The sequence below is a fragment of the Chironomus tepperi genome, unplaced genomic scaffold (assembly GCF_022539635.2).
Source record: "Chironomus tepperi strain 1889 unplaced genomic scaffold, CSIRO-AGI_Ctep_v1 contig_11, whole genome shotgun sequence".
Lineage (NCBI taxonomy): Eukaryota > Metazoa > Arthropoda > Insecta > Diptera > Chironomidae > Chironomus > Chironomus tepperi.
Genome location: NW_027226133.1, coordinates 1 through 22,731, shown reverse-complemented (window position 1 = coordinate 22,731; position 22,731 = coordinate 1). Strand labels below are relative to the sequence as shown.

General features: G+C 31.7%; 3 protein-coding genes and 1 long non-coding RNA gene across 5 annotated transcripts in view; 3 read left to right on the top strand and 1 right to left on the bottom strand.

The window, feature by feature from the left end:
* eIF5B (eukaryotic translation initiation factor 5B) overlaps nt 1-3,627 on the bottom strand; it is a 48,035-nt gene extending 44,408 nt beyond the window's left edge. The window contains exons 1-4 of the mRNA XM_070636227.1: nt 3,437-3,627; nt 2,074-3,323; nt 779-1,973; nt 466-598 (exon numbers count right to left, since the gene is read on the bottom strand). Coding sequence (XP_070492328.1) covers nt 466-598; nt 779-1,973; nt 2,074-3,323; nt 3,437-3,486 — 2,628 coding nt within the window. The 5' untranslated portion in view covers nt 3,487-3,627. The remainder of the gene's footprint in view (nt 1-465; nt 599-778; nt 1,974-2,073; nt 3,324-3,436) is intronic.
* A 1,055-nt stretch (nt 3,628-4,682) lies between these two features.
* LOC139086980 (selenoprotein H-like) lies at nt 4,683-5,146 on the top strand. Its single transcript, XM_070635656.1, has 3 exons — nt 4,683-4,748; nt 4,817-4,880; nt 4,983-5,146. Exons 1-3 carry the CDS (start codon nt 4,683-4,685, stop codon nt 5,144-5,146), a joined length of 294 nt encoding a protein of 97 aa, XP_070491757.1.
* Nucleotides 5,147-5,364: 218 nt separating this feature from the next.
* LOC139087626 (exosome complex exonuclease RRP44-like) lies at nt 5,365-10,709 on the top strand. Its single transcript, XM_070636491.1, is given in 7 exon segments — nt 5,365-5,509; nt 5,592-6,350; nt 6,417-6,986; nt 8,483-8,979; nt 9,262-9,944; nt 9,947-10,053; nt 10,386-10,709. Coding segments are annotated over 7 exon segments (2,928 nt in total). The 5' UTR covers nt 5,365-5,455; the 3' UTR covers nt 10,644-10,709.
* Nucleotides 10,710-11,510: 801 nt separating this feature from the next.
* Nucleotides 11,511-22,578, top strand: LOC139087644 (uncharacterized). Of its 2 annotated transcripts, XR_011544147.1 has the most exons (4): nt 11,514-12,193; nt 12,256-12,501; nt 12,591-13,438; nt 22,090-22,578. It is a non-coding gene; the product is annotated as an uncharacterized lncRNA (long non-coding RNA). The 2 variants fall into 2 exon arrangements; XR_011544146.1 differs by having other exon boundaries at nt 11,511-12,193; nt 12,256-13,438.
* Nucleotides 22,579-22,731: the final 153 nt, after the last annotated feature.

The window sequence follows — 22,731 nt, the reverse complement described above, 5'->3', positions numbered from 1 at the left end:
TACAGTATATCCAATGGAAGAAGAAATTTTTAATGCAAATGTGTATACAACACTTAGAAAATTGTTGATGCATATAATGGAATGGATTGTCATTCATAGTTTTTTTTTTTGTGAATGGAGTTGCTCTTTTCGTTCATGCGATGATGAAGAATGCTAAAAGCGTTAATTTAATTAACCCATTCATGAAATTTTTTCACTAGTTTGTTTAATGAATGAATTTTTTGGTCACAAAGCTTTTTCTTATGAATTAAATAATTTTGTTGTGACTTGTTAAGTGCTGTACTGGCTGTGGCAATTAACGGAAATTAATTAATTTTCACCTTCAGTCAATCGATTAAGGCATGGAATGTTCAAATATTTTGATTAGAGCCAGCAAAACTATAATCGAGCTTTTCATTTAACACTGAGCTTTTATGAAAGCTTTTCAAAATGTAAAAATTCGTTAAATAAATTTTGAGTACTCACCGGAATTTTAGATGCTTTTAAGAATTCCAACAAAGCCTCCAATGATCCCAATGTTGATGCTTGGACAAACACACCTTGATCACTAAGCTTGATGCTGCGAAGAACCGATGCAAGATCTTTTGCTACCATTCTCCTGTGAAATTAAATAAATGAGAAATTTGTGTTAGTTTCATTTCTATCTTAAAATGCATTAAAAAGTAAGTGGTCATCATTGACTGCCCAAAAAAAAGGAGATTGAAAATTTCAAAATTCAACGGTCATAAAACATTTAAATATCCTACGTAAGGCACACGCCACGCAACAACATACTCACTTATAATAATCAACTTCATCAGGTTCCTGAGCAATTTGCAAATTGATACCGGCAACAGCTTTTTCGAGTTCCTTAGCAGCAATTTTAACACCCTGTGCTCCAATCACTTCCTTTTGTTCGATGTAATTATTCTTAACACGCAATTCTTTCATTGGATGTGGCATCAAGAGAGCACGAATTTGCGTAACAATTGGACCTTCTGTTCCAGCAATAATCATTGTGTCTCCTTCTCTTAATTTTCCATTAACTAAAATTGCATCGACTGTTGTTCCTAAACCTTGAATAGCTTTAACTTCCAAAACAGTCGCTTGAAGTGCTTCCGAATATGCTAAACGTTTTGCGAGTTGATTTTGTGAGAATTGAACTATAAGCATCAATAAATTTCCCATTCCTTCGCCTGTAATAGCACTAGTTGGCACCAAGCTAACAAATGTTCTAGTATCTGTATTTTCATAGAACAATGCAGCATTTAAACCTTGTTCAGCAAATTGTAAAATTACTTCCTTTGTTCGTTTCTCAAATTCATTTTGTGTATTTTGAGCTTGAGCTTTAATTATGTCACGAACATCCTTTCGTTGCATCGTTTGCCAATCATACAAACGATCAATTTTATTTAAAGCAACTACAAATGGTGTTTTACGGGATTTAAGCAGGTTTAATGATTCTATTGTTTGAGGTTCCAATCCGTGCATAATGTCGACGACAAGAATAGCAATGTCACAAAGTGATGAACCTCGATTTCTTAAATTACTGAAACTTTCGTGACCAGGTGTGTCAATAATTAAAAGACCTGGAACTCTAAATTCCATTTCTGATGCACCCTTAACATGCTTTGTATTCTCCTTAAGAGCATCAATTGGAACATTTGTAGCTCCAATTTGTTGAGTGATTCCACCAGCTTCTCCATCCTGTACATTTGTTCGTCGCAACTTATCGAGAATCTTTGTTTTGCCTGTATCGACATGTCCTAAAACGCAAACAACGGCTGCACGCAAATTGTCTGTTGTTCTCTTCCTCTCAGCTTCTACTTCACGTTTTTTAATTCTGACATCTGGTGGATCTTTCTCATGATGTTCATCTTTGGTTGGTTCGTCGTCACTTTCGTCCGAATCGTCCTCATCGGATTCAGTTTCTGTATCAGATTCATCGTCTGAAGATTCCTCTTTTGCTTTTGAGGCTTGCTTCTTTTCAGGTTCTAAAATAATTAAAAAAACGGTCAAATTAAATTCAAAAACTTAACGAAAATGATTTTTGAAAATTTAACGAAAGTAACGATTTTGACATTTTTGATTTACCTGGAGTTGCTTCTTGTTTATCTTCGCCGTCCGAATCTACATCCCATGAGTCCTTAATTTCTTCTTTAGGTGGCTCTGGAACTGCTTCAGTTTGTTGTTGTTCATTCAGTTTCTCCTGACTTTCTTCAGTCTTTTTCGATTCTTCAGTTGGAGGAGCTTCATCCTTCTTATTTTTTGTTTGACGCATACTTCTTGCCGATGGACGTGCTTCACGCTTTTCACCAACGCCGGGAACATCAACTCCTTGAGCTTTTAGACTTTGAATCATCGCTTCCGCACGAGCACGATCAGCCTTTTGCTTAGCAGTCAATAATTTACCTTCAGCCTTTAATCTTTCTTTACGTTCCTTTTCTTTTTGCTTTTTTTGCTCTTTACGTTCCTGTTCAATTCGTTCTTTTTCCTTTTTCAGTCTATCAGCCTCTTCGAGTGCCTTAATTTTTTCCTCTTCTTCACGTTGTAAGCGTTCATCTTCTTCTTGTTTCTTTTTTAAGGCTTCTTGCATAGCAGCAACAAGTGCCTTGTTAGGTCCTTTCTTCTTTTTAGCAGCAGCACCTCCTGCTGGTTCAGCTTCAGCTGGTTTTTCAGCAGCTGCTTCCGCAGGTTTTTCAGTTGATTCTTCTGGTTGTTCATCTTTCTTCTTTTTCTTGTCTTTTTTCTTTGCTGGTTGTTTTTCAGGTTCTTCAACTGGTGCTGGTGGTGGCGTTTGTTCAACTACAGCCGGTGTCTGACCTTTTTTCTTATCCTTTTTCTTAGGTTCTTCAGCTTTTGTTGGTTCCGGTTTTGGGTCTTCTTGATATTCAGCTAGAATTGCATCCCAATCTTCATCATCACCACCCTTCTTCTTTTTTCCTTTGCCTTTCTTGCCACCAGTCGGTGCCGGTTCCTCTTCAACAGGTTCCGATTCCTTTTTATTTTTATTCTTTTTCTTTTGATTGCCTTTCTTATTAGTCGATTCCTCCTCACTTTTAACGTCATTTCCGCCATCGTCAGAATCTTCAATTTTAAGTAAATTAAATGCCGAAACAGTAGTTGATGGAATTCCATCGTCATCAGCATTTTTCTTGGATTTTTTCTTCGATTCTTTTTTCGATGTCTTTTTATTGTTTACTTCTTGTTCATCTTCACTTTCAGATGCAGCAATTTTCGCCTTATTTTTTGACTTCTTAGACTTATCGGCAACATTTTTTGCTGCTTTTCTATCGTCCTCATCGGAATCATAAGCTACATTTTCATGTCTGCTATCATTGTCACTAAAATTTAATTTTTTATAAATGTGAAAGTTTGTGGAAGAAGAAGAAATTTCACAATATTTAATTTTGCAAATTTATAACAATTTATATTAAATACACAGTTTTACACCTACCTAGCTTCCTCAATCTCAACATCCTTTGATCCTTTCTTCGGTTTTCCCATGATTTCTCTCAGTAAATAACTTTAAAGACGGAATTTTAAATGAAAAAATTTCTTTGCTGGCAACTTGATAAACACACGATTTTTTAGCAATGTTTCTAGAAATACACGCGGTTTGTAATCCTCACTTTGTACTGCTTGCTGTATTACGTCCTATAAATCACTTTAACTTGAGATTTTTATTATTTTTTATGGAGCTAAATTTTTATTTACTTTTTTAACCCAACCTTATTAAATCGTTGGATTTATTTTAATCCGACTTGCTAAACATGTGATTTATTTCAAATTTCAATTGACCGTTATTTTTCTGAATATTTATCTTAATTATCTCATAGCATCTATATCTCCTATACAATAGTGTATTTATAGATTAATTAACTATTTTTATCATTAAAAATACATATAAATGCGCCTTTTAAATATGTTTTTAAAATTTTATGGAACCAGTTCTTGTATACCTTAGAACCTTCGGGGAAGTGCCACAACTTCAAAAATTAAGTTTCTTAATAAGAAGAAGTTATGATTGTTGTTGAATTGTAAGTTAATTCAAAATTATTACGCAATTTAACAGAAACACATGTTATAAAACAGCTGTTTGTGAATGATTCCCTACCCCCTTAAAATTAGCAAAATATGTTACAAAATAATTTTAAAAATATGACAGAACATGCTATGATTTAAAGTATATTTCAAAAATTATTTGTTTTAAAATCCAATGTCTTGTGAAATTAATTAGAATTTGTTGATTTAAAAGAATTTATATTTCCGTTAAAAGTATTTTTAAACTTGAGGGGGTGGAACTAAGTAGAAATTTTAAAAAATTCAAATAATTTTGTAACGGATTTTGATCATATCTTCGGCTATTTTGACATAGTTAATTTAATTACTTCAAGCTTTGGAAGTATAACTTAAAAGTATTCTATAATAATTACAGCGAATTCTTCTTAAGTGACTTTAATTTGATTATTAACATTTTTAAAAATTCAACCGTCATTAGAGATTTAAAATTTCCTCAGATTAAAATTAATCGCAGGATTAAAAGAACCCGAATTAAAAAGTTGAATTAGCCTGCTGACGAAATTCCTTCGTTCCAGTGATACGCAGTAGGTAATTAACAAAACAAGCAGTACAAAGTGAAAATTAAAAGCGACTCATTTTTCTAGAAACATTGCTAAGTCTTCATACCTTGTAAATCAAGAATGCCGCCAAAACGCAAAAAGGCTCAAGTTGCTGATAAAAAAGAATCTGCAGATCCAGTACCTGGTGTAAGTTACTAAACATAATATCTATTAGTTCTATAATTCATTAATTATAAAATTCATCCTCAAAACAGCCAGTTTCGAAGAAACTCAAAAAATCAACCACAGAATCTGTCATAAAAGTATCTATCGAACACTGTACATCCTGATCAGTGTTTAAACGCAAAGCCAACGAGGTCTTTGCAGAATTAAAGAAGGCAATTCCTGCCGAATTTGACTCACAACTTATTTTGAATGAAGCTGGGAAGCCAAAACGAGGATCATTCGAAATTTTCGTCACAAAAAATGATGGAAAGAAAGTACAAATTTGGACTGGATTATCAAAAGGACCTCCTCGAAAGCTCAAATTCCCAGACTACGAAGAGGACTTGAAGGATCAGTTCCAAAAAATCATCGATGAATAAATTCGTGTATAGAGTAAGCTTATTAAGTTGTCCGTATGATAAAATTTGAGCAAACCTCATTGAGAACTCTTATTTTTAATGTTTTTGACAATTTTATAAGCCAATCTATGCTGTATTATTCATCGATACCCACTTGTTGCATTTTGTTACTTATGTCTTAAATAAAGTTAACTGCCAGAATAAATTTGAATTTTTGTTCCATTTTGTTAGCTGCAACTTCACTTCAGTCATTTGTTTACAAATATAACAATTTCTAATATTAATTTTATAATCAATTTCTGCTGTTAATACGGCTTAATTAATTATAGTATGTTGACAAATAAAGTGTTCTTGCGTAAGAACAAGCGAGGGAATGTCCTCAAGGTATGTATCAATATATTTCAGCTCAAAATTGTGCAAACATTTTAAAGCACATTTTTCCTCATGATTTCTCAAAATAATTTAGATAATTAGGGAACATTACCTGCGGACTGACTTATGGTGTGGCAGTAGATGCTGTGTGATATGTCCACATGAAAAACATGACCTTATATTATCGGAAAATCCAACATCTAAAAGTTCAATAATTAAGGAACCGCATTACTTGCTTTTGGACACAAATGTTATTCTTGATCAAATTGATATCTTTGAAGAAGACGTACTGAGTAATGTGATTGTCGTTCAGACAGTTATCGATGAAGTAAAGCATCGTAGCACAGCAGTTTATAAAAGACTTCGAGATATTTTGATGAATCCAGCAAGAAACTTTTATACATTTGTCAATGAGCATCATCGCGATACGTACATTGAACGTGAGCCAAAAGAGTCGTCCAACGACCGAAATGATCGTGCGATAAGGAAAGCTGCCATTTGGTATCAAAATCATTTGAACAAAAGTTTCAAGGAAACAAACAAGTCAATTGTTAAGATTATTTTCTTGACTGACGATGCTGACAATAGGAGAAAAGCACAAGATGAAGGAATTGAAGCATATTCAGTAGAAACTTATGTTAAATCTTTTACCGAATTTCCTCATTTACAAGATAAGTTGTGCTTAAAAGAATATGCAACTGATAATGACAAACATCCTGTTTTTCCACCGCATTTAACTGTGGTTCAAATGCACGACGGGATCAAGAGCGGTAAATATTATCAAGGTTCATTTATGGCATCAAGAGAAAACTTTTTGGAAGGAAATGTCAACGTCGAATGCTTCGAAAAGTTTGTAAGTATTGAAAAGTCAAAATAAAAACATTCTGGAACTAAACTAATAATTTCTTTACTATAACAGGTTCTCATCCAAGGACGAGAGGCGCTCAATCGTGCAATTGATGGCGATACAGTTTGTGTAGAAGTTTTGCCTGAAAGTGAATGGTCAAGTCCAAGTGAAATCGTTTTAGAGGATAATGAGGCAGATCCAGTGGATGAAAATGTCGAGGAAAACGAAGACGAAAAGATTTTGAAAGAATCAGCAAGTAACAAGGCTGAAAAGCAGCCAACTGGCAGAATTATTGGAATTATTAAGCGTAAATGGCGACAATATTGTGGAATTTTAAAGCCAAATGAGGTACAAGGATCAGCTCGTCACATTTTCATACCAGCAGAGCGTAAAATACCTCGAGTACGAATTGAGACTAGACAAGCGGAAAAATTGTATAATATGAGAATCATTGTAGCAATTGATCAATGGCCAAGACATTCTCGTTATCCGCAAGGTCATTTTGTTAGAATTTTGGGTCCATTGGGTGACAAGGAGACTGAAAATGAAGTGCTACTCATCGAGCATGACGTTCCACACAGTAAATTTTCACAAGAAGTTCTCAGTTGCTTGCCATCTCTACCATGGATCATTACTGAACAGGTGAGTAATTTATTCAAGATCCATCCAGTCAGAATAAGCATCAATTTCATCATCATCACGATTAGATGAAGCACTGACATTTGTTGACAAGTTTAATATCACATTTTCATTCTGTTGCCGTTCTCTCAGCTGTAATCCACTTTTACATGCAATCGCAAGCTTCTTAATTGGTTTCGATTGATTTTTCCGTATATTCTTCAAATTAATTAATTTATTTAAAATTTCAGTTTCTGTAAGCAGACAGAGAAAATGATAAAATGTCTTAAAAAGAAGCAAAGACTTAAAATTTTGTTGACACAATTTACTTTTATCTTGCAATCTATTTAATGTGGCTTCCTTCTCATCGAGTTGCTTTTGAAAAGCTTCAATTTTCAATTGCATCGATTCCGAATAACTTGACAAATATTTTATTTGTGCTTGTTTCCTGTTCAGTTCCGAAATGATTTCATCGTATTCTTTACATAAATTTCTAGTCCATAAATAAGAGTGTTTCCGATTAAATATCACTGAAAAGCATTAGATCCTACTCACATGTTTTTCTCGCTTCTATAAAGCTCTGCAACAAGTTTATTCAGTCTGTTATTAAAGTCTTTTAAAGCTTCCAAAAATTCTTTTAAATTTGTCGATGTTACAGCTTTAATGCTGATAAAATTGTCCGAATATGCAGGAAATTCAATCTCATTGTTGACTTTTCTGGAATCAAAATTTTCTTAATTAAAGCTGATATCCTTAAAAAGTTCATATTCACAAGCTATTACTCAACATTTCCTTTACTACGAGTAATTTTGATTAAATTTTCAAACATTTCTTAATCTGCAATTTTGAGAAAATTTGATTTAAAAACTTCAGAAATAATCTTTTTATCTTTCAAATGAAATAAAAAATGATTGCTTTGTTGACTACCGACGAGAAAAAAATCATTAATTTTAAAAAATCTACGTTTGTCAAAATTGCGTAGAAAATAATTCATTTTTTGATGAAAATTTCCTAGAAATATGTATGAATGTAAAGATTAGATTCATATTAAAGGTGCAGATGTAGACATGTGTTGATAATTTGTGTCATTAATCACGTCTGTTGCTTCATGAAATTAAAAATTGTCGTTAAAAATCATTTTTGAATATTTTGTTTTCAAAAATTGTGTCTCTGCTAATCAAAAATTGAAGATCAAGAACGCATAATCAATGTTAACGGACATTTTATTTTGAATTCGTGTCTTGGATATTTGAATTTCAAAAATTCGTTATTTTTAAATTAAAAAAATACGTTAAACTTCCCTATGTTTCTTGAAGTTTTAAATCCAATAAATCCTAGAACAAAACAAAAACAATCAATCAAAGCAAACAAATTAAATGTTTTTCCTTCCTCTTCATATCTCAGTGCTTCCTATTTTTCATTATCTTAAGAGAATCTTCACATAAAAATCAACATCCCTTGAGGATTTCCTCTGAATTTATTCTTTAACAAACTATTTATTTCTATTTTATCATCAACAGGATTACAAAGAGCGTGTCGATTTGAGAAACATTACAATCTGCAGCGTCGATCCACCTGGTTGTACAGATATTGATGATGCATTGCATAGTCGTTTACTGCCAAATGGAAATTATGAAGTTGGAGTTCATATTGCAGATGTTAGTCATTTTATCAGACCTGGCACAGCGATTGATAAAGAGGGTGCATTACGCGCAACGACTGTTTATTTGGTTGATAAACGTATTGACATGGTACCCGAATTGTTGAGCTCAAATCTTTGTTCATTGCGTGGAAATGTTGAACGTTTTGCATTTTCATGTATATGGGAAATGGATAAGGATGCAAATATCGTCAATACAAAATTCCATAAAAGTGTCATCGAATCAAAAGCTGCATTGACATATGAGGAAGCGCAAATCATCATTGACGATAAAAACAAAAATGATGACATAGCAAAATCTCTTCGACAATTGAATCAATTGGCTAAAATATTGAAACGTCGAAGAATTGAGAAAGGGTAATTTGACTTGGAATTGTTCGAATGTCAGATTTAGGGGACATTTTTCTGTTTACTAAACTACTGTAAGGCTAGCATTTTTCTTGTCTGTCTGTTATCAATGACACAAACCCTTGATATTTTGTTCAAGTATTTTTCGACCGTTATTTTTCAAATATTTATTGACAGTTATTTTCAAGGAGTCACTAATTTAAATATATTCACAGAAAATGCGTCTAATCTGACACAACTGTCCACATGCTAATTTTATAACCATATTCTATTTTTTCACGTATTATACAGAGCACTTGTATTGGCATCGCCTGAAATACGATTCCATATTGATAGCGAAACAAATGATCCAATTGAAGTTCAAGCGAAGCAATTGAGAGAGACAAATTCAATGGTTGAGGAATTTATGTTGCTGGCAAATGTTTCGGTTGCCGAGAAAATTGAAAAGGAATTTCCGGAACATGCGATGCTACGACGTCATCCCACGCCACCCCAAACGAATTTCGATCCACTTATTAAAGCAGTCAAGCATCAAGGCTTTGACATAGATACATCGTCTGGTAAAGCACTTGCAACATCACTTGATAATATCGAAAAAGATGATAATCCATATTTCAATACGATGTTGAGAATATTAGCCACAAGATGTATGTTGCAAGCAGTTTATTTTATAAGTGGAACATTGACCCGCCCAGAATTCTTTCATTATGGTCTTGCTGCTCCCATTTATACTCACTTTACATCACCCATTCGACGTTATGCTGACATAATTGTGCATCGTTTGCTTGCTTCATGCATTGGTGCCGATTCCACTTATCAAGATTTACTGGATAAGACAAAGAACTCCTTGCTATGCAATAATTTAAATTATCGAAATCGAATGGCTCAATATGCTGGTAGAGCATCTGTTGCCCTAAACACACATCTATTCTTTAGAAATCGTACAGAAGAGGTTGAAGGATATGTGCTATTTGTGAGAAAAATGCTCTGCAAATCCTAATTCCAAAGTACGGATTGGAAGGAACGATTTATCTTACTGGCAAGAATACAAATAGTGCTGTAAAGTTTATATACAATGAAGAGGTAAGTTAATAAATATACCCCAAATAACTTTTTCTTTTCTTCTATTCAGCACGTAATGTGATTGTGCTTATAATGTTCATTTTGGTGCTGATTGAATGACTTTGAGTTTATGAAATGATTTCAGTTACTTTGAAATCTAACGGCTTTTTGATATTTAAAATTTGGCAATTGTGTCTTGGATGAAAATGTATCTTTGATATTTAAATTCCAAAAAGTCGTTAAATTTTTATTAAATTTTTTCTCAAGCCAAAAAGCTTCCAAATCACATCAACATCCACGAAAACCTGAATCAATTTGTATTCTAATCCATTTCTATTTTTATTATTCCACAGAATCAATCACAACAATGTGGTAGCGTCATATTTCATTCATTTGATCCAGTCATTGTTCGGTTGAGTCTCGATTCCACAAACATCCAACATGAAAAGCTTGTTTTTGAACTTTTAAAACCATACATTGAAGGTTTTAGTATTCAATTAAGCGATAAAATGGATATTGACAATGCATCTCAAGAGCAGTCATCGGATGCAACAAAAAGAAAATCAAAAGAATCACAAGCTGGTAAAAAGGTATCAAAAAAGAAGAAGTAGTGATTGTAAAAGAATTCACCAAACTAAATGAGAATAAAAGAAGAAATATAATTTTTGTGTCAAAAACTCGCACTCGTGTCGTTAATTTGTCATAGAAACTTGAAAAACTACAAGTGATATGATTTTTTTCCCACTCATGTTTCGTGTCATTTTTTGTTGACTTTTTTAATTCAGAAGTAATTTTTGATTGACATTATCACTATCAGTATGAAATGTGTGAAAATATCGCTAGTATGTGAATTCCTTTAATAGATAATCTTCGAAATGTCTCTTTTTGTTGTCACTTACGCGATTATTTTACAAAAATAATCAATTTTTCAATCTTTATTCGCAGCAGCTTGTGCTGTAAGTTATTGCTGCACTTAAACTAAAATAAGTTTTGTTGTAAAAATGTATACAGACAGTTATAAGCATACAGATAGAATATTATGACAGTTTTAAATACAAGTTGTCACTAAAATGTCCTAGATTGTAGTTTCTTGTTGAAATGAAAATTGTCTCCTGCAAATATCAACAAATTGTATATTTTACTTCATCATCGTATAAAAAATGAATCTTTTATCCTGTTAGCTTTTAGAAGGATCAGATTGTCGCACTTTGGGTGCTACTTTCAAATTAAGTTTTAACGACTTTTTCAAATTTGAATTTTAACGGTCCTTTCGAATTTAAATTTTTATAGCAAACTTGCTATAATATTGAAATAAAAACAAAAACACATTTTTCTCACAAAACAACATAAAACTGGTCATTAAAACAAGCAGGACGTATCAGGTAAGTTATTTAAATAATATTCAGAATTATTATTAATTCAATGTTTTAAACAATTCCTTATTTACAGGAAATAAACTAGAATTAATAAATCGTCAAGCTTTAATAAAATACCTAATTATTGAGTTGTAGATTTAAAAATAATGCAATTCAGATTTAAGGTCAATGTGATTAGTTTAGAGCTTTTTGAGATCCTTAATCCTTAATCAGTGATCATTAACTATCAAAAATTATCTTAATCCAGTTTATTTTTTTATCTGTAAAAGATAGCAATAAATGGATATTTTATCAGAGAATTATACGTCATAATATCAATCAAAAGAAATACTCCAAGCTCTAAATCACTAACAATAACAATTCACAGAAAACCCTACAAAAATATTATTATTTTAATCCAATACTCGTGTAAACTTGAACCGGAAAAACTGCGACTCTCCTGCTGCGAATTTGATAACAGCGCGAATCTAAGAACAATATTTGCATAGCTCGTGAAGATATATGGTAACCAGGAGATAAGACAAAAATAACCACGAGAACCGTGTTTAAATGACCATGACTGTGAAAATTACATTAAACCACTCCAATTACGAAAAATGCATGAAAATAAGACGATCTGTTAATTTGCTAAGGAAAATGCGCAATGTAAAGCACCATTGAGATCACTTTTCACTCGCTAATTTAACGTCACTTACTTACTTCACATCTAACACTCAAGCTGGAAAATATAATGCAATATGAATGCTGTAAATAGATGGTACACAATGATATTAGTATATAGGAAAGTAAGGTTGTTGATTCATTGTATTTTTATACTTCATAATTAATCTGTTGCATATCTATATAGAACGTATATTTAGTCTCTGAGAAGCTAGTCATTGTGTTGAGATTGTGACTCCATCTACATGTGAAATATTCTGCTGGATGTTTTCTTTTTAGAACATAACTGAGATTTTTAATTGGTAATTTGGGGATTATTGGACATTATGGAGTGAAAATTGGAATATCGATTGAAGGATCTTGACAGAAGTGACTGGAATATCAATAAGAACAAACCAGTAAACATCCAGTAACCAAGATACAGCCGATTATGGTGAGATACTAAAACAGCCACAAAAAATTCAAAATCCTTTCAACCACATTTTTTTCTTACTTGCAAAACTTTACTATTTGAGTAAGCAGTAAGACGAACGAGAGTCAGTTGAATATATTCTCTTGTCGTGAACACACGCGAAAAGCACATTGTGACTGAGTCACTCGTTCTCCCCCATCGTAAATGATGCAAATGTGAGATAACAAAAAAAAAATAAAATAAAATTTAAAAAGCATTACAAGAAAAGGAAAGAAAAAAAAATATCAAAAACATCTCAAAATCAGTTATCGAATAAAATCAAATAAAGTGTGTGTGCTATAAAACGGAGCTTGATTTAAGAGGTGTGCTCACGTGCCACATTGAGTAGTATCACTTCCTATCATAAAAAAGAAGTATATATAGTGTATAATTTCTAAAAATATAAATAAATTAAATGTAAATAAATCATATTAAAGGCTACAGTAGTTAAATAACAGTTTATGAGCTATAATATTGTATTGGGATAAAAAAGCAAATTGATAGAGGAAGGAGTGGAATGAATGTGGAAATTTGAGACATTTGTCTTTAAGAAAATGGATTTTTCTCTCATCTCGTGTACAATTTCTACATAAAGTATAGAGGAAAATATAAAAAAAAATGATAAAGATAAATTTATCTTGAAAAAAAAATCAGAAAATGTTTAAGTTGTGAAAAAGAAAATTAAGTAAAGGAAAAGAAATCAAATGTGTAAAGAAGTGTGCGTGCAGTTCACCAGATCTATTTTCATTTGATATAGCGAGAAAAAATGATGATCCGCTAAATAAAAAAAGTCTTACAGTGATTTAATAATGTTATTATTGTTGTGATTCTTTGATTATCAATCATATAAGTAAATATTTGTTAATAAAACAAAAAAAGTGAAACCGACATTCAAAGAAGGAAACTGCGCAAAGATAAAGTAATTATTTCATTATCTGTTTTTCCCTTGGGAATCATAAAAAATTATACTTATTAACATGAAGTCATGAATTTTTATGTACGGAAAAATTAAGTCAATTTATTTATATAATTACATGCGAAAAAAGTAACAAGAACAAAGTCCGGTGAATAATTGAAGAAAAATTGAATTTTCATGCGTTCGGATCGATTTTTTTACGAAATTGATGAGATTTATTCAGATTTTTTGATGGGTTTGTCGTTAAAAATTCAGCATAATGTTCAAGGATTCTTCTTTGTACTTAAAATTTTTGACATGCAAACAGATTAAATTAAGAATCTTAAAATTGGTCAAATTCAAAACAGTTTTATCAATTGAAAGTGAGAAAAATGTGTTGAGTTTAGGAAATAATTTGGATTTAACAGTAGAAATTGCTCTAATATTGCCAATTATGTCAAATATTATAGCTGAATTGTGAAATATTATAGCTGAATTATTCAAATATTATGGATGAAAATTCAAATTTTTTAGCGAATGTTTGATTGAATTTAGCAAATTATTCAAAATTTAGGGTAATCAATGTATTTTTGGAGGTATTTTACCCTTTGAAAACTTTGAATGTCAATATTTTCCTAATTACAGCATGAATAAATGAGTTTTATGTACCAAAATGTCAAATGATACTGCAGAAATCATATTTCAAGCAGAACTCTTTGTATTTTTATTCATTTAAGCATAATTATTGATTTTACCTGCATTTTTTTCGTTTTTGTTTTTGGAGGTATCAAATTTGTTTTTGGAGGTAAAAATATTTATTTTTGGAGGTAGTTCAAAAAATGACCGTTACAAAATTTTAGGCAGACAATAGTACCAAAATACAATATAGTAATATCTGTAGTTAATGTATGTAATATGAGTGGCATTTATTTTAACATCTGTTTAGTTCCAGTTCTTTTTTTGCCTTAAGATTCTTTCGCGAAAAAATACTTTAGAAAAAAAAATTGTTAATCAATAATTGGTGAGGGGTAAAATCCCCGAAAAATATTATTCCCACAGCCCAGCGGGATAAAAACCCCGAAAACCGCAAATTTTTATATGTTCCCTGCGGGATAATATTCCCACTTAGAAATGTACGTGGGATTATTACCCTGCCGGGAAAATATTAATCCCACATATATTTTCAAGTGGGATTTTTATCTTCCAGGAAGATAATATTTCCACTTACAATTCCAAGTGGGAATATTATCCTCGTGGACCACGATTAAAATCCTGGTTTAACTTAAATCCGGGAATTAAAAGAGTCCTTGTGGATAAAAATTCCACTTGTATTTTCAAGTGGGGTTTTTATCCTCAAAGATTTTCTTGAAGATAAAAATTTCGCTAAAGTCGGTGGCTAAATGTTCGCTTATTTTAGCGAATATTGTAGTATTGTAGAAGGTTTAATTCCAGATTAAGTTCTTGGAAGTGACTTGGACTCAACTGGATCTTGTGTTTATGGTCGAGGAAGAGACTAAGACTCTACGCGGAAGAATTATGTCAACAATACTATTTGATGGATAGGTAAGATAAGAAGGGAGTCAGAAAGGATTGAGGGGAACACTTGGCTGGAAAAGCGCAAGCTTCTGATGACTGTGGTAATATTAGGGGCCACTGTAATACTATTAAAGAGCTTGGTACACATTCAGTAAGAAAACAGGCGCCAATAAAATCAAAAGAGGAAAAGTCTTGTTCACTTTTGATGAGCAGACTGCTAGGTGGAGAGACCACTTTGAGGAAGGAACAAAGAGATGGAACAGTTGTTGAAACAATCGACAGTCCCCAAGCTTTTCCAATTAAGACGAAATCAGCAAGCATGAAAGAAATAGTTGAGGCAGTCAAGAAACTGAAAATGGTAGCAGATTGCGATGCTATTCCTTATGAAATCCTTAAAGTGGATGCAAATGCCACGGGAAAGATGCTCAAGCCATTTTTTGATTAGATTTGGTCCCTAGAGTAGTGCATAGAGGATTGGAAAGAGGGTCTCATCGTAAAGCTTTCTAAGAAAGTGGCCCCTAATATTACCACAGTCAGCAGAAGCTTGCGCTTTTCCAGCCAAGTGTTCCCCTCAATCCTTTCTGACTCCCTTCTTATCTTACCTATCCATCAAATAGTATTGTTGACATAATTCTTCCGCGTAGAGTCTTAGTCTCTTCCTCGACCATAAACACAAGATCCAGTTGAGTCCAAGTCACTTCCAAGAACTTAATCTGGAATTAAACCTTCTACAATACTACAATATTCGCTAAAATAAGCGAACATTTAGCCACCGACTTTAGCGAAATTTTTATCTTCATGAAAATCTTTGAGGATAAAAACCCCACTTGAAAATACAAGTGGAATTTTTATCCACAAGGACTCTTTTAATTCCCGGATGTTAAACCAGGATTTTAATCGTGGTCCGTGAGGATAATATTCCCACTTGGAAATGTAAGTGGAAATATTATCTTCCTGGAAGATAAAAATCCTACTTGAAAATATATGTGGGATTAATATTTTCCCGGCAGGATAATAATCCCACGTACATTTCTAAGTGAATATTATCCCGCAGGGAACATATAAAAATTTGCGGTTTTCGGGGTTTTTATCCCGCTGGGCTGTGGGAATAATATTTTTCGGGGATTTTACCCCTCACCTCAATAATTTAGTCGGTATAAATTGCAGTGTTTTACCTTTCTAATGTGCGTTTTTTTCATTGATTCTCACTTTCGATTAAGTATGTCCTCTAATTTAATTCGATAAAATTAATTAAACATTTTTTAATCCTGTTTTTTGCTAAATTTTTGATTTTCTTCTCATTGACATCTCGTCTTTTTGTTTGGTTCCTCATAAAATCTCTTATTTTTACAAACAGATCACTTCAATAGCCAGCGATACACCTTAATTAATTAATTTATTTAAAAACTTCAATAATATTTACACAAAAGATACGATAAACAAAACCGTTTTTTTCGATAAAATTCAAAAAATTTCCGTTAAAAATACCTCCAAAAACAAATTTTTTTACCTCCAAAAATACATTTAACACGTCATTTTTTGGAATGCTGTTTTCTCGACTATTAAACAATAAATACTGTTAAAATCTTCATGAAAACACAGAAATAGATAGAAAATATCATTTTTGGTTACTCATAATGAAGAAAAATGAGTATTTAAGGACGAAAATAATCGACAAAAATTGGTCCAAATTTTCTTCATTCTAAGACAAAATGGCTGTTGAAACAAAAACTTAAAAAACTTAATTAAAGAACTGCCGAATAGGAAATATTGTTTACTAAAACATATTTTGCCATCAATAAGATGATTTTCATGTGTTTTCCAAAACATATAACGAGCTAGAATTAAAAATATTTGCAAAATAAAAATTGAAGGCAAAATACCTCCAAAAACAAAATACCTCCAAAAATACATCGATTACCCTATGTCAAAATATTTGTTCAATTTCGAAAGTTCAAATTTTCTAGCAAAAAATCCGTTAAACTTTAAAAGTGGTTCAAATTTTATAGCAAAAATTCCATTTAATTTGAAAAATTGTTCAAATTTTATAGCAATAAATCAGTTTAAGTTGTCATATTATTCAAATTTTATATCAAAAGTTCAATTGAATTTTGCAATTTTTTGACAAAAATTTTAGCAAAATTTGAACTTTGCATCATTAAACACTCATCAACTGCAATAAATTCCAATTTTATACCAAAATAATCATCAAATATCAAGCAATTCCATAAATGTCTCCACACAACCACGACTTTAAAATCTGAACTTGAATTCCTTACTACCCAAGCACGAAAAAAAATCCATTACAAAAAAAACTGCCAACTCAATAACAATAGAATCAATTTGACACTAAACCCTAACCTGTGACAACATTCCGTCGATTTAGCGCAAAAACTTTATTTAGATTGAAATGCAAAACTTGAGTGTCTATTTTAAATACATGTTCATTCATGAATTTTGTCTTGAAATTATAATTAGCTTAAAAAGTTTCTTTTTCTTTTCTTTGAATAAGAAAATTGGGACTGAATGAACATCATGTCAAAATTGAAACTTGAGGTATTTCGAGTAAAATCACACATTAATAAATAATATGCAAAATAACGACAAGTTTTGCCATCCAAAAGGACAGCAAGAAAAATTTTGCCAAATTAGAGGTTGTTGCTGCCAATTTGAAAATAAACTTTTTGTAAAGATTGCTAACAACGCTTTGCTGAGTAACTACAAGTATGCTTTGAGATGATAGCAACAGCTATATAGCTACCGTTGCTATGAGAAGGAATAAAAATTCAGATGAAATTTAAAGATTGTCGAACTAAATATTTAAGTTGCTGGGATGAAGCAAGGACTTTTTCGTGGGTGGGTTTGTGTTAGGCTGGAATTCAGGGAACAGAAAATCTAAACTTCTGTGAATTTAATGCAAATGGGACATTTATCGCAAGGACAGCATCCAGCATTGCTCTGCAAGGTCCTTGATTCATGATAACTTGAAAGTTGTCAGTTTGAATCCTTAATGCAATAAATGAACACAGAAAGAACATTACGGTACCTAAAAGCAGTCGCTTTGCCTGTTAGGATTGACGGAACTAGGGTTTTCAATCCCGGAATTGTATACATATCAATCCAGGGATAGAATCCCGAGATTACATACATTTTGATCCTGGGATTGAAAATACTAGACGGAACAAACCACATCAGTCACTTAATGCAAAGGGAAGATGGAAATGTAAATTGAATTCATGATCCTTGATAGATGTGGTTCAAATAATAAGCATTGCAAATTCCACACAGTCAGTTTGGTCGATCAAACATTAATATATCAATAACTTAGAAGTTTGAGCACTTGGCTGACAATTGATAGGTTCAAGGTTCAATTCCCACTAAGGACGACTCATTAGATGAACTCCTTGAATGCACCCTCATCCACGACCATACAGAACAGCAAGCAAAAGAATAAACGAAGTAAATTAAAAGCATGCTCGTATGGAAATATATGCTAAAGTTAAGCATCGGTTTTAATATAATTTCTTTAAAAAAAAAAAGCAGCGAAAGAAGTTAAACTGTATATGGACTATTCATGCACACTTGTTGCATTCATTGAAATGAAAAACTTTACTCTCTTTTCCATTTTATTCACCACCTCCCTCCTCATCCACCTAATGCTCTCTTTTTCTCTTCTGTACATTATTCGCTTAACAAACTGTTGAATGTGAAAAAAATAGAATAATAAAAAATGTTTCTACCCCGCTATAAGAACGGAAGAAATAAGTATGTGATATGGATGACGATGATATGCTGCTCATGTACACATATTCAGACAATTAAATTCTCGTATATGTAAATTTTGAGGTTCTACATGCAACCTTGCACACAGCATTCATCTAGATTCAATTCAATTGCTGTAAGATACCACGCTTATTTCATAAACTTTTCCATAAAATTGTTTGTATTTATAGCTACAACTATCTAATGATGTAGTCAAATATTGACCAAATCGCTTAGTATCGGTAATTTTTGCGCGATGATAATACATGCAGAAACAAGATGTATACTGTAAAAAAATGAGTAGCAAATGTCCCATGATTTAAAAAATTACACACTCATTCTGCATTCCATCTCACTCTCTCGGTACACAAGACAATCAACATCAAATGATAATCGCGAATATAATCATTGAACATTCATTTCATTGAGGCATTTACACTTATTTTTTTAATTGTAATTTTTTGTTATTGCTTCGAGCACATTTTTTTAAGCGTACTTTCCAATCAGCAATATGGTGTTAATTGTATTCTATCTGTGTGTCTGACTGGTCTGAATGGAAACACACTTTGTTATTGAGTGATGATTATGGAGATTTTTATAGTAAATATAGGAAAATTTTTGGGATTCTGTTTGATTTTTGACTTGAAAATTCTTGCTTTTATCGGTATTTTTATGATTTTAATCTTTAAAGGTAGCAATTCAGGGATCTTTTATAATCTTTAAAATTATAGCAACTAAAAACATTGAATTTTATAGCAACTTGTTATAAAAGCTTCAACAAATTTTGGCAAAGCTTAGATTGTTTCAAAAAAATCTTAATAATTGTAGAAAAAAATTTGCCACAGAACCTAGAAAATTATAGCAAATATCGTTATTTAGCATAAACAGTTAAAGAATTATAGCAAAGCTCCATTTAAATACCAAAAATTACAATTTTAATCAGTTGGAATTAATGTTGATCAATGTCATTCCTTAAATTGCTTCTAAAGCTTGCTCTTTTTCGGTCAAAAACAATCAGAATGTAAATAAAATCCCAAATTTCCTATAAAAATTTCAATCAAATAAAAAATTCCAATCGCGACATTTTCTACTCGCAGTTTTATTATTTCTCATATTTACATGCTTCTGACGAGACTACACAGTGCAATAAAACCTTGATTATTACGCTGAGTGTTGTTGTTTTGTTTCGTTAAGATTTGTAATTGTAATTTATGCATCAATTCAAGGCATACATGCCGATCATTAACATTTTAGGTTGGTAACTGTAACAGCATTAATAAAAATAATAAAAAAAGCAACTATCATTGTCGATTATTAAATAATAAGAAGTAGAAAATTGCCACTTTCGAAGTTAGCTCTATGCTTCTTCACTCATTGACTTTCAAATATACAGTTTCTATTTATATAATCAAGAAAACGTCATCATGATGAAAAGTAAATAAACTTGCAAAATTAATAATAATTTCTATCTAGGAATATAAATGCTAGTTGTATTGTTCTAGTTAAGTTGATCAAATGAGAAGTGAAAGCGCATTGTTGACGTTAACTGAATTGATTTATGGAATTAACGAGTTAAATTTTAATTTGAAAATTTAACGAATTTCTAAATTTTAATGATTGAACTTCAAGGTTCAAAAATTTAACGGGCTTTATTCATTTAAAAATCAACAAAATTGAACTTAGTTGAACATTAAAGTTTGAAAAATTAACATATTTCTATAATTCGAGAATTTAACGAAATTTGAAGATTGAACTTCAAGGTTCAAAATTTGAACGGACTTTTCAAATTTGAAGTATCAACAAATATGACGAAACCAAAACCTAACCTCAATCTTGTCCAGCAACCAGTTTTAAAAATAACAAAACAAAACAAAAAAGACTTTTTTTAACTTTTAAATTTCATTCAAACTTCGATTGACTGACTTTGACATTTAAAATTTCATGAGAAATCATCAGTTTTTTGCTGCTGTTATGCTTCTTAGCAACGCAATGACTACTTTAACCTTCTTGCCACATCTATTTTTATACTGCAAATTAAACCAAAGAAAAATCCTTTGATAAAGATTCCAAAAAGAAAATTGAAAACCTTCCAGCCACCCCAAAACTAAACTAAAGGCAAAGCCACACAAAAACAAGCAAAAAGACCGCAAATTAATGAAAATATTAGCAAAGCGTGAATATATTTTGTGTTTTATTATTGCAAATAATGTTTTATAACCATTTTAATGTGAAATTTGATACGGCGATAACGTTCATAGTAATTACTAGAAACAAAAAAAAAATATGAGAAATATTAAAACGCAACGTTGTAGCATTGAAGGTTGACTTGCGTGGGATTGTTTTATTGCTCATCTCTTTTTCTTATTTCACATTTCTGCCCAGTCCAAATATACTTATTTTTTTCTTGTAATCAACATACCTGAGCGTAAAAATAAGATCTATTTTTATTATAATCTTTATTTAAATTCAGAGTTGTTGTTTTAGGTTTATTGGATGTAAATCATTCAAAAAGACTTTAAAATATAAATTTATGAGCATTTTAAAACTTCAAGGACGGATTGTCGCTAGATCGTTGGGATTATTGAGATATTTTGAGGAATTTTAAATGATTTCTAGGACTATAATTCATTTATTTAATCTTGAAACTTACAACAAACTATTTTTATGGTTTTATGATGTAAAAAGACTTAAAATTGAATTCCTTTGCAACAGTGTTGACACCTTGGTGGTAGGACACGACCGAAACCACAAAATCCTGAGCGACACAAATGAAGAAGGCTTCGTGACGTCGCTCGGAAATAACACGCGATTCATGACACTTCTCGCTCACAATTGTGTCCACGTAACACAGTTTGGACAACCCTGTTTCACATCTTTATAAGTTATTGGATTCCTCAAGCAACAATGTATCTATTTCCACTAACTTTGATGTTTACTAACTCTTTGGAATTGTTTGAGTATTTGCCAATCTACAAGAGATCCTTATAGCTTTAGATCTGAGCTGAACTTTATCTCATTCAATAGAATCGACTCTTCCAGCTCCACCTGCTATTGAACAGTATTGATTTAAAATTCAATTGAATTCTAACCAATAATACTCATAATCCAACCCCGATCCACAGATCCACAGTGAGAAACATTATCAGAATGAAAAAAATTATTCAGAATGAGCTTTGAAAGAAATCTTCGAGTGACATAAGAGCAAATTGAAATGATAACAAATCAAAATGGTACGTGACAGAAGTAAACGAACATATAATGTGTCATGAAACGTGAAAAGTCTTGGTTTTATCAAATAAAAGTATTGAATTTTTCTTACTTCCTTTAAAATAATTCAAATATTTGCTGAACTTTTTATTATTCTTTACTTTATGTAGTTCCATCCATTATTCTTGGGAAATGTTCTGTGAAGTAAATAAGATGGAATAAGAGAATTTAAGCTGATTTCTTTAAAACAGCATTCGTAAGCACAATGAATATTTGTAAGCTTGAAATGTCACTATAATAAAATGTATACTAGCTGAGTAAACAAAGCAGCTTACTTTGATTATTTATTGATAATTTATTAAATAATAAGAAATAGTAATTCATCCGAGTGGGACAATGCGGTAAACCGAAATGGGTCGAAGTCAGACGTTAGGGCAACATCCAGTAATGGACAAAAATAAGTTAGAACTAGTCATCAATTGGACATCAACCAGATTCAACGAATTTTCCACTCGGGATCGCGGCTTACCGATGATACGTCAACGTAGCAGTTCAGTAGTGAACAATTTGTGCTGCTCGGTCCACATTTCAGGATAAACAGTCATTTAAATGACTTATAGCCGAAAAACAATGAATGATTTACCCGAGGGAATTTGTTAGATGCGTAAGTAGGCTTGAAGGATGAATAAACTTACTCAGAATACAAAAAATGCTTTTTTTTTACATTTTAAGCACTTGAACAGCTCCAAGGCACACTGAACAAGATTCATCTTATATTTTTTCATGAATTTTAATCTCCTTTTGTATGCTCA

Bases quoted from the DNA above. Each gene is read 5' to 3' on its own strand.
- LOC139086980 (XM_070635656.1), top strand. From the start codon at position 4,683: ATGCCGCCAAAACGCAAAAAGGCTCAAGTTGCTGATAAAAAAGAATCT. The intron at 4,749-4,816 runs GTAAGTTACTAA...TCCTCAAAACAG, and splicing joins CTGCAGATCCAGTACCTGGT to CCAGTTTCGAAGAAACTCAA. The intron at 4,881-4,982 runs GTACATCCTGAT...TTTTGAATGAAG, and splicing joins AAAAGTATCTATCGAACACT to CTGGGAAGCCAAAACGAGGA.